This window comes from Solanum verrucosum, unplaced genomic scaffold (genome assembly GCF_900185275.1).
Source record: "Solanum verrucosum unplaced genomic scaffold, falcon-dt-bn FXZP01000040.1, whole genome shotgun sequence".
Classification (NCBI taxonomy): Eukaryota; Viridiplantae; Streptophyta; class Magnoliopsida; order Solanales; family Solanaceae; genus Solanum; species Solanum verrucosum.
In genome coordinates, this window is record NW_026020323.1 from 1,580,744 (window position 1) to 1,592,913 (window position 12,170).

Genomic DNA, 12,170 nt, shown 5'->3' on the forward strand with positions numbered 1-12,170 from the left:
AGTTTTCTGTTTTTTTTTGTAAAGAGACTTTAGGTCTCAAATTTGAGTTTCTCTACAAGAGTTATGTATTCGTATTTTGCAAGATTAGAAAACCAAAAGTGCAAATGATATAAAGACTATTCTGAATTAGGGGAATATCAATGTCGTATTAGTTTAGGATTCATACTGTTTTTTGAACTAATAGGAACAGATTTATAAGAAGAAAAAATTATCCGAACTAGCAATCTTGACCCACATATTATTCTTTATAGTGGTATTTTTAAAAAGATGTGTGTTGCACGTGTATGCGTAGTCTTAAGATTCATATAACCATGAAATAGTATCCAAACATCTTCTCCAAAGTTTTATATTAGTACCACCAAGTACTTGGCGCCGAAGCTCTAGATAACTTGTAAGTTGCTAATTGTTGGGAGTTGGGACCCGAATTTATGCCGTCAAAAAAGTCAGGCTACCTTTTAATAGTACCAATTTACTTGTATCCTAATTATCAATAACTAAGTCTACACGATATACTACACCAAAAATAATCTTTAGCGACAATAGCTTAATTGCCGCTAAATATATTTTTAAGTAGCAATTGACACTCTTTTGTTAATGTCACTAAAGCTTATAGTGACATCGAATCCAATGATAATTAACTGCGCTAACAATTTTAACACTCTTTGTTTATATGTATACTTATTGTCACTTAAAATTATTTTTGTAGTAGTGAGAGTAGTAAGTTCTTCAAAATTTGGATGATGATGGTCATCTCTTCTCTTCTTCAATTAAACCTATGAATACAACCAATGTGCTCAATTTGGATGTTAGAGGTACAAAAGGAAAGTAAATATAAAAATATTAATTTCAGGCGTTTTTGTGTTTTAGTGGAAGAAAATAGATTAAAGCAATTTTAAGGACCTTGTGATGCTAGCCGTTTAAACTTAGTGGCAAATCTAAACAGTTTACTGTAGAAAAGGATTAAATGTTCCCTTTGTGGAGAGCGACGTATGTTGTATCCTGTGAGAAGCGTCAGAAGTTAGAATTCCTGAAAAACTTAATGATAGTCACACGATATATGGGGATAGAATAAGATGGAAATGGTTGGGTGCTTCCTGAACTCCTTCGCACAAATAACAGATCAATGTGTACAACGGAGTTAGAGTGGAGGAGGTTACTTCTAGCTTGCTTCGAAAATCCAGCAAAAACTTATTTTGTCAATGCTTCGATATGAATGTGATGTCAAGTCGTTGTTTGTGATAGTTGATCTGCATATTATAAATAAGAGTAGTCTCACCTGTAAAAACATTTAAGAATTGTATGATTCCTACCACAGATTTGACATGACTTAGTATTGTTCCTCTGCTTATTTCTACTTGGAAAACTTTGATTGTTTAGAGAACTTGGTCCATACTGACTATTCTCAGAACTTGTTCGTTGTCCAGGAGACTTGAAGCTTCTCTCTTTGGAGTTGAAGTTGTTGTTTCCTCTTCTCCTACCCTTTGGGCAGAGAATGCCATGTTATGATTTTGTTGTGACACCTTTTCTTCATCTTCCCTTATATCAAAACTCCTAAGAGTATTAACAAATTTATTAAGGGTGGGATATGGTGTCTTACCTAACATGACAGTCTTGAAGGTCTTATATTGAGACTTAATCCTCTAGCAAAATTAATTATTTTGCTATCTTCATCCACAAGTTTGTGAATGGTTGCAAGACCATCACATATACCTTTGAATTTCTTGATGCATTCATTAATCTTTTTGGTTCCTAGCCTAACACTTTGAAACTGTTGTATAAGCTGAAACTCCTTATCTTTTGTTGCTTGAAGATAACCTTATTCCAAGCATTCTCACATTTCCTTGGCAATTGAGCAGCCCACAATCAGGTACATGATTTCTTCTATTAAAGTGACTGAGATCCAACTCTTTAGCAACATATCTTTCTCCTCCTAGTCATCAATGATGCTACTATCTTTAGCATCCTTCTCAACCACTACAACTTTTCCAGTAGTCTATCTAATGAAATAACTACTTTTAGTTGGTTCATTCTTTGTGATGAGATAGGTTAGTCTCATCATTTGAACCAATTGGGATATTTGTGTCCTCCATATGGGGTACTTTATTGGCTTAAGTTTAATGGAGCAAGCGGCAATGAGTTGGTGAAGTGAGGTGGTCGACATAGTGTTGGTAGATGGGGTCACTGCAGTTGAACGTGTATTTTTTTTATCATTACTCAGAGAGCGGAAGAACTTTTAAGCTTTGATACCATGTAGAAATTTCACACCTTAGTATTAGAGAAATCAAGGATTGTATTGATGATTAAAATTGTTGAGTCATGCTCCTTAGTTATACAAGGAGAGAATTGTAAAGACCTAAGTTAGCTATACTTAGAGTTAGGGTTGTTCAAAATCGAACCGAAATCGATAATTCGAACCGATAATTTGGTTATTGGGTCAATGGTTTAACGGTTCGGATCTCGGTTTGACCATATTTCTAATCAGGTGCCCCGATAATCCGATAAGAAGTTTAATTAATTACATTTATATCACTTAAGGCCTTAGGCACTTTTAGCCTTTAGGGTTTACACTTTAGTCTTTAGACTCTAGTTGACACTCAAATTTCACAATAATATTTCAAGTTGAGACATCACTCATTGATTCAATGTCACTGCTCCCACGCCGGCGAGTTATATTGAATATCATTCTCTAAGTGTCTAAATTAAGGTTCAAATGGTTGGTTCCCTTACTTTAAGTCTTTGTTTTTATCTTCTCATTACAGTGAGTGAGTCAGTGAGATATGCTTGCAATACTACAATCTGCAATGAAAAAGTTTTTATTAGTAATGGTCTCATGATCATTAATGATTTTCGTTAGCAGTGTTGTAATGATTTCTCTTTATAGTTCATATCGAAATTGGCTTGGTTGTTATGAGGAATCTTTTTGAGTTTGTCAGTTTGGGAAATATTGACATATCTGTCTAGATTAATATGGATTTTTATTAAGTGTTTTATGTAGTAATGGACATGGATAAGTTCATCAGTGACTAATGGCTACTGTGTACTGTTAATTAGTGACTAGTCCATTAGTAATTCTCAATGAAAATTGTGTGAATTGTTAATGGTTGACCCGATAACCGAACCTATAACGATCACTAACCGATAAATCAATACCGATAAACCGATATCTTAACGGTTTAGCATGATTTCAAACCGATAAATTTCAAAACTGAACCGATTGATATGCAACCCTATTTAGAGTCCTACTACAGCATCTATTACTACTATAATTGTAGAGTCCTAAGTTAGTTATACTTAGAGTCCTTCTACAATAACTATTACTACTATAATCTTAATCGACTTCAGCGACAGCTAGTACAAGAAGTAGCAACCTAGTTAATTCAAACGACCTAATCCTAGAGTGACTCTAACTCCGTTGTACACGTTGATTGGATTAGGTTGTTCAACCTATTTCATATTTTCAATTTCCTTTATCTTCAACACGTATATTTGTTGATTCAAGGAGAATAAACTAATTTAAGGAGTGCCCTGTACATGCTTTTTTGGGTATCAGTTTCAGGTGGGATTTGTTCCATAATAATCATGGTAGCCATTTAGGTCAATTTTTCTTCTTCTGAAAACTGCATAATTTTAATGGACGATACAGGAATATTAATGCCACAATATCAAAGTTGGAAATAGATAAAGTAAAATAGAGATGAAGTGTGGTGAATTTTGGGGTGCAAGATTTCCATCAGTTTGACTGATAAATTATAGAGTATAGCAGAACTTTGACGGGGTATGTATCTTAAGCGGCAGCAATATAGGTGAGCAAATAGATAAAACTTGTACACATTAACATGAGCATAAAACAAGTAGGATGGAACTTACAACTAGCGCTGTCAAGAAGTTTGTAGCGCGAGTTCATGTTTTTAAGATAGCATAGATAGATATAACATAGCGAAATTATGAAATTTTGTAACATATATACAAATTCCTAAAGCAAGAAATTGTAGATCACAATAAACTACTTCTATATATTTACTCTATCAACATGAAAATAGCAGAAAATCACTGGATGGTTCACAATTTGGATGTGTTTGGCGAGCATTCATTTTTTATTTGAATCCAAAATACAACATGATTACTTTTAAGAAAATATTATTGACAGAAAAGACTTTATAGGAGAAATGTGCATTAACGTACAAACTCGAACAAAAAAAAACTCAATTAATTACAAGAACATAGATTAATAAATTCGATTTTTTGGTAAAATGCATTAATCTTGGGTGACAACTGGTAAAGGGGATAGACATCTTCATCAATAAGTCAACTGGTGAAACTATACTGCATGTAAAATGAAAGAGAAGAGGAGCAACTTGGACTAAAAATTATACTCATTACTTTTTTACTTCATTCTGGACATTTACAGAATATCCAACACATTTGATTTTATTTTATTGTGCTTGAATTTGTTTTTTTTTTTTTTTCGTCATCGTCAAGCTTGTGCTGTCAACTAATATCACTTCTGAGACTTGAGTTCTTCTACTCTCTTTTCAGTTTCCCTCAATGCTTTCCCATAGATGCTAATCAACTGAAGAAAAGGAAAATATTTTCACAAAAATTGGTTATCGAACATGAATTCAAAAGCCTACCTCCGATATAAAAGTGAGGCCTCAAAGCAATTTCTGGGGAAAACAAACACATGTATTATATAAATGCAAGCCATAAACACACCTCGTCAAGTTCTTCTGGAGTAACTACAAATGGAGGAGACATCATGATGGTATCACCAGCAACACGTACCAACATGCCATTCTTCTGACATTGCGCTCCAAAATATGCACCAACACCTGAGGCAGCAATGAGACGATTGAATGAGATAAGAGTTTAATGTGACCTTCAATTGAAGAGCAAATGAGGAAAATTACGTACCCCATTCAGGAGGGAAAGGATCATTAGGAGATTTGTTATTCGCAAACTCTGTGGCAAGGATCAAACCAATTCCCCTAATCTACAGGAAAATAAGAGTGAAGAAAATGAATGCCAAAACCTTTTACAAAGTTTTTATCACTTTTATACAAGTGATAAGAGTTCTACCTCTCCGATAATGGGACTGTCAGAAAACGCCTTCAGACCTTCTTGAAACTTTGGGGATATTCTATTTACTCTCTCAACCATATTTCGCTCCCTGAAATAATTTGAACATTTTCCAATCTTCAGCTCTAGCTAAGTACAATAGGTATCAAGCCCATACACTAAAACGCAGAGTTATAAGCAATCATAATACTAAAATAACCATATGCAGGTTGCAATGAGGGTAAAGAATGAAAAGCACATGATCATAAAAGGAAGGAAGTCGGAAGGCAATTCAAGCATACATACTTGTAGATTTTAATAGCTTCCAATGCCACCGCGCATGCAACAGGATGCCCAGAATAAGTGAATCCATGGGAAAAGGAACCTAGTTCCAGAAAAAAAAAATCAGCGCTTCGGCTAAAAGTCAAAGGAAATGATTTTTAATGCTATGAAACAAATCGAATGCTCACCAAGTTTATTGCTTTGAGAATGAATTACATCAGAAACTTCAGGGCTTACAAGGACAGCTCCAATTGGCATATATGCTGAAGAAAGAGCCTGAAAAACAATTCAGGAAGGGAAATTTATACATCCAGACATGAGTTGGTATTAGCTGAGATAGGATGTTGTTTAACATACCTTTGCTAAGGAGACAAGATCAGGTTTGATGTTATACATGTCAGAGCCAAACATTGTTCCAAGCCTCCCAAAGGCACAGATCACCTCATCCGCAATGAAAAGAATGTCATATTTCTTCACTACAGCTTGGATCTTTAAATGAAAAGGAAAAATCGTTGTTTCATTTATGTATATAAGCATAATCTGAAGGAACTAAAGATAGATAACTGCAAAAACTGCCAGAAATAAAAGAAAGGGACTTGTTGCTGCAAGATGTCTTGTGGCTGATGATCCTCATTCTACCCACAAATTTCTCTATGGCTGATGATCCTCATTATACTTCATGGAAAAACCAAATGCAAATATGCTTGGGGTTTACAGACAGAAAGAGGTTACCAGTTACACCCTTCTTTGACAATGACAGTAAGAACAACCTTTTGGTTATGCACTTAAAGAAATAAACTTCAGAGTTTCTTAAATAAATAGCTAATTACCTTCATTCGTTGGCACCAAAACTATAGAACGAACTCTTACATCCTAGATTGAGCATTGCATGCAGCATTCTAAGTAGTAATGCAAAACTATATAGCTTCCTCCTTCTAGAATGAAAAGAACAGACAAAAGGCAAAGAAAACTACCTTATCAAAATAGGTAGCTGGAGGAGGTATGACACCTCCTGCCCCCATGACTGGTTCAGCAATGAAAGCAGCTATCTGAAGTGAAAAAGAAAATTAATCAGGCAAGAAATCACCCACAATACACAAACGGAGTAGCAGGAGTCAAAGTTGACGGAAGTTACTGTTTCAGGCCCCTCTTTGAGGATAAGATCTTCCAAATTTTTTGCCAATCTGGTAGAGAACTCCTCCTCTGTCTCACCTGACATATACATTTCAACAGAAAATGGTTTATTACACCATAAGAAGAGGAGAAAAGTAAGAGTCAGCAAGAATAAGTAACAACCTGGCAGATGATAACGCCAATAATGAGGACAGTCGGTGTGAAGAACAAATGGAGCAGGAAGATCAAAATTTTGATGTAATGCAGGAAGACTACAAAAGAAAGTATTAGCAAACTGATACTTGTAGCATAATAATAAATCTCAGTGATTTTGATTTCGAATGGTGTTTATTATATTACCCAGTGAGACTGGCAGAAATAAGAGTTGAACCATGATATCTGTTACAATGAATGAACAAAAACATTAGTAAGCCTAAGGGAAAAAGCAACCAAAAGAAAAAAATAGATAGAGATTCACAAATTACGCTTTTGCTCGAGCTATAAATTTCTTTTTGTTTGGCCTTCCAAGAGCATTGTTATAATACCAAACCAGCTTTACCTAGATTTGAAGTATAAGGGAAAAAGTTACAAATTATACTCATAAACTTCTTCACATAATCTCCTGCTATTTTTATCAAACGTCAATACAAAAAAAAAAAAAAATCTCAAGCATCTACTGTATTCATTTCATATGCTAACAGAACTAAAACATACAATTTCAAAAAAATTAAAATGTCCCACTCTTTCACTATCCCAAAAACGATGTTCTTCTGATGAATTATCAAGTGTTTTAAGAAAAGAACTGAGATCTAGATTATATAATCAAGTCTTTGAAGGCAATAAGCAAAACCTGGGTATCATTGGCTTCTGATCCACTATTGGTGAAAAAAGCTTTTGCCATTTTCTTTGCAGTAAACATATCCAGAAGCTCCTTCGCAAGATCCTGTATATTTCAAAATGCAATCAGCATGAGATCCAAGAAAAACTTAAAAACCCAAATTTAGGCATCACTTAGTTCTCCTTTTCATGTAAAGACACTGCGAAGTTTTTGCCATACCAAAGAAGGTTTTGTTGTACGGTTCCAAAATGAATGGTAAAACGGCAATGTGTTTAATTGCTTAGTAGCAGCATCAACCAGGCGAGGCTCGTTCCCCCCTACAAGAATATTTAAGTTGGTAAAGCATTGTACATGTGCTCCAAATACATCATAAATAAAAACTCATTGCAAAGTTCCATAGCTGTCAGGAATTAGCCATTGTCTAGGTTTTAAATTGTTCTGTTCTGTATATTTGAGCAATCACATAAAAAAAAGGCCGCTCTAAGGCCTGTCTCCAGTTTATTGACCATGCACTAAACTATCGCAGTTCAACATGGAGACATTCAGCAGTAGATCAAAACAATTCTGCAAGTTCTCGTCGATGGAAATCTTGCAATATATGGTTCAAGCTGTTAGTCTTCAACACATTTCAAATGCAACACATCAGGATAACATAGCAGACATTGATTATTAATAAAATGAAGATACACAACGTTTTCATTAATGAAGTGAACTTCCATTTTTAAAGTAAATTGTTTGGATGTTATAATCATGACGCAAATACTTATTGTCATTACCAAAAAGAATTATGCAGTTAAATTGTGAAAGAAAAACATCTGACATGGCAGAACACTTAAGTGTGTCAATGTGTGACTGGAGATGTTAACCAAACAGAAAAAACATACATGAAAGGCGTATGCATGTTAATATACTTGGAGCTAGAGTTAGTATGCCAAAGACTGAATAAAAGGGATTGAAAGTACCTAGTGCTGTGCACCACAAACCAGCTAGAGTATCAAGATACTTCCTCCCTTGCATGTCATATACGTGGGATCCCTATGTCAAAATGTAAAAGTTGATCACAAAAGATATATAAAGTTCTCTTAAGTTAGACAGCAAAAGTAGACATAAATCTAACCTCAGACTTCTCTATAATCAAAGGATCCACATCAGTACTTTGCCACCCAGCAGTGAAGGGTGCCAACATATCATGACCCTTGAACCTGCAAAAGTGGAGATACATTGTTTTAGTAAAATTCTTCTTACGCTTGTACGTGCAGCTTTTATGTCAAATGAGTGAAATATATTCCACATATGACGAGTAATACTCATGAATAAATGCCATGTCATTTAGCAATGACTGTCCATAAACAAGGAATGCAAAAAAAGAGATCCAGTGGTAGGAAAGTAAAACAGAAATTACCCTTTATTATCAGTTCCAGAAATGTCATTTTCCAAACATGCCTGTGTACTACTATATCTTGCCGGTGTTGATTTAACTATATGCTCCTGTAAACTGCTAACTGCTGGAATACGTTTTGCATGGAAACCAGCCTACAAAACCAGATTAATTAGAACATAAACGACTTAATGGCATATCGCTAAACAAAAACAATGTTGTTTCATGGAAAGAAATTTGCTTAGTCTTCAAAATCTTACACCTAAGAACAAGTCGTTTAGATTGGCTTTCTTTAAGTAGCTTATAAGCTAAAAGTTAAAAATCATAAGTCGGGCATACCCAACTTTTAGCTTTTAGTTTATTTTTATACTTTTTGGCCTAATAATAAGTGTTTAAAAACATTTTGTGTCTTTCCCAAACACCTCAAAAAAAAAAAAAGCTTAAAAGTTAAAAATTACTTAAAATAAGACTTACTTAAAATAAGACGATCCAAACATCTTTAAAGGGGTGGTGCATAGTTCTAAATATATTTAGGTCCAGTTTACCGTGTCAGCTCTTACAAGGAATTTCCCATATACGTCAATAAAATCTTACCTTAACGAAAAACAAGTTACTATGATAGCACAAAATGAAGTTAAAAACACTAGAAAAGCGCCTCAAGAAACTTCACTTCCCCAATTACCCAATATTACATTATGAAATAAGAGTGTCTCCAGAGTGCAGACTGTAAATTCTTATAAAATTGATTGAATGAAATACTCCTAAATCAGCTGTTGAATGGTTTTATTACCAAAATACAGAAGACAGTAAATCAAACACCATGAAAGAGTTAATGATCTTTGGGTTTGTGAGGAAATATCAAGATAGTTTTGTGAGTCAAAATCAATTAGTTTCACTATTCCTCTGTAAAAAGGTGGTCAAGACAAGGCTGGAAAATATCTAAAACAAGTCCAACAAACAACAATATATCGAGTAAAATAGTGTAAGGAGGGTAGAGCGCACGCAAAACATGAACAATAATAAAATAGTGTTGTAGCCCCACAACTTAAGATTTCCTAATTATGAACAAGATAAAAGACCCAAAGCCCAAGTAGAAAACAAAAAACATTTTGAGTTGAAGACAGCTCCTAAAAAAACATAAAAACTGCAAAATTACATGTAAATCTTCTAATAGAGAGATTAACTTATTTTAAGTGATTTAAATTAATATTTTTTATCATCACTTAAATAGACAAAAATAAGTCAAAAACAATAAGTACTCAATTCCAAAAAGGTAACTTTTTATTATAGTAGAAAAGTTTGAGAAGGGCCACACTTCAATTATACCCTAACCTAACAGCTAGACTGCCTGCAACAAGGACCAGAGAGGGAAAACTACACCCTACAGAGCCGAACTCAATATTTTGGTTCAAACTCTATATTTATATTAAAAATTCAATTAAAAATACATAAATTATTAACTTAAAACTCTGTAACTTAAAAAAAAATAAAATCCAAAAAGTCTAAAATCATAACCCAACCCCTCTTTTCTTGATCCTCTTTCAAGAATAGTCAACCTGAGTATAGTATTCAATAAAGGGTCTTTTGGCAGAATTATGCGAATATTACCAACTAGTTATATATAATTTTAACAATTATTTATATATATATATATAACTCTTCAATAACTATGCAGAATTTAATATCTGAACAACTGACACCTACCAAACAACTCCTAGAAAAAGAAAAAAGGTAGCGAAACCTTCAACACAAAACAAAAAGAACCCATAGAAACAAAAAGGAGAAGCAAAAAAGTGAGATTCAACAAAGAAGGTAAACAGAAAAAGAAACAAAACCTGGGCGGTGATAGCTGCTTTGACGGTGGATCTAATAAGACGAGAAATCTTAGCCATTTGATATGATCCTTCGAATCAATTCGTTGCTAAATTGCAAATCAAATATCGTAAAAATAAAACATGCACAGAAAAAAAAGATGAAGGTGCAAATATATATAGAGAAAAACAAGACGTAAGGCAAGAGAGAGAAAAAAAAAATACAATAATAATTAGACGGACTCCAACTCAGTGATGACACCACATCTTATCAGTTGTAATAATCACGAATAAGTCATATAAAAAGCACTACTAACTTCCTCCGTACCATTCAAGTGTCATAATTTGATTTGGATTCCTCTTCCAATTCAAATTTAATTAGGTATAAAATAAAATAAAAATTTTTGAGTTTTTTTATTTTTAAATTAATAGCATATTTACGTATAAATATATAAGTTAAAAAAAATTACTAAATATTACAAACTTAAAAAAAACGTAAAACACTTAATTTGAAAGCACGTAAGGTTGTGCTAATTTTGGGAGAAAGTTATGGTGCGTTGAATTTGGGGTTGCCAATTTGAATACGTAGATTCTATCGTCATGAATAGGCTCTGATTACCCCATCAGAAAAAGAAAGAAAAAAAGTTACTTTATTTTTCATTAAAAAAATTAAATCATTTAAAAACCAATTCAAATTATATAAAATTGGGTTTTTCGGTTTCGGCTTAATCGTTCTTTCGAAAAAAATTTAATTTTTTTTGTTTTTTTTACAATTATAAGGTGATTGAAATAGAGATGAAATATATTTTCACTTACATGTTATAAGTTATACTTTAAAATCATTAAATGAATAAAAGTCTTCGAAAAGACGGTAAAATTCATATGAGTACAAAATACTTTCATTGAAATATCAACGTTCATTGTGTTAAATTTTATAAGATTAAAGACTACGATCAAACTAAATATTGACAAAGTATATTGTTAACTTTGAATTTGAAAACTATGACAAAAATTTACAAGCCCAAATTTAAAGTAATATATCTAAATATTGAAAACTATAAACTACTTTAAAATATATTAACAAAGTAGTTAAAAACCAATGCACGGGTGATATTATTCTTTTTGTTTTACTCTTGAGAGTTATTAATCTTGAAAGTATATTTTTGACCGTCATAGAAAAATTAAGTAATAATCCATATTCATTGGTCAAATTAATAAGCAAAATAAATTAATTCATATTCATTGATTGAAAACTTTACTTTTAAGAGATTACTTAATAAGGATATAATGATAAACTTACATAGTTTCTTAAGAGACGGGAAATAAAAAATGGTGACAGTTAAATGGGAACAAAGAGAGTACTTGTTTACTATTTTAAAAATAAATTTTACTCCCAATTTGTTATTTAACATATTAAAAAATCACAATTTATTTTTTATACTAATTATTTATTTTTAAGATCTAATATTTATTATGAGTATTATGATAAAATATTTATATTAATTATTATTTTTTAATGAACCTACAAAATTCACAGTAGATAAATAAAAGTAAGTGACAGAGGAATTAAAACTCTTACTTTTCAAAAATAAATAGCATTCACGTTGTTCATTCTATGTGATCTTGTTTTCTTAATTGTTTAAAATAAACTAGCACATCTCCAATTTAAATTTGAGATTATTCAAAAACACAA

At 32.6% G+C, this 12,170-nt stretch overlaps 1 protein-coding gene across 1 annotated transcript; it reads right to left on the minus strand.

The window, feature by feature from the left end:
- Window positions 1-4,375: 4,375 nt before the first annotated feature.
- Window positions 4,376-10,709, minus strand: LOC125835436 (gamma aminobutyrate transaminase 1, mitochondrial). The gene is made up of 18 exons (XM_049514564.1): window positions 10,502-10,709; window positions 8,691-8,821; window positions 8,406-8,490; window positions 8,251-8,323; window positions 7,508-7,605; window positions 7,301-7,393; window positions 6,936-7,009; window positions 6,811-6,849; window positions 6,634-6,722; window positions 6,473-6,549; window positions 6,312-6,386; window positions 5,695-5,826; window positions 5,526-5,613; window positions 5,362-5,440; window positions 5,077-5,167; window positions 4,912-4,990; window positions 4,714-4,829; window positions 4,376-4,570 (listed from the first exon to the last, which is right to left on the minus strand). The coding sequence occupies exons 1-18, from the start codon at window positions 10,556-10,558 to the stop codon at window positions 4,499-4,501; spliced, it is 1,548 nt and encodes a 515-aa protein (XP_049370521.1). The 5' UTR covers window positions 10,559-10,709; the 3' UTR covers window positions 4,376-4,498.
- Between the last annotated feature and the right edge of the window lie 1,461 nt (window positions 10,710-12,170).

Coding starts and splice junctions, on each gene's coding strand:
- LOC125835436 (XM_049514564.1), bottom strand. CDS start 10,558: ATGGCTAAGATTTCTCGTCTTATTAGATCCACCGTCAAAGCAGCTATC. Junction 6,850..6,935: donor TTTATAGCTCGAGCAAAAGC/GTAATTTGTGAA, acceptor TCATTGTAACAG/ATATCATGGTTCAACTCTTA. Junction 4,571..4,713: donor CTCCAGAAGAACTTGACGAG/GTGTGTTTATGG, acceptor CCTTTTCTTCAG/TTGATTAGCATCTATGGGAA.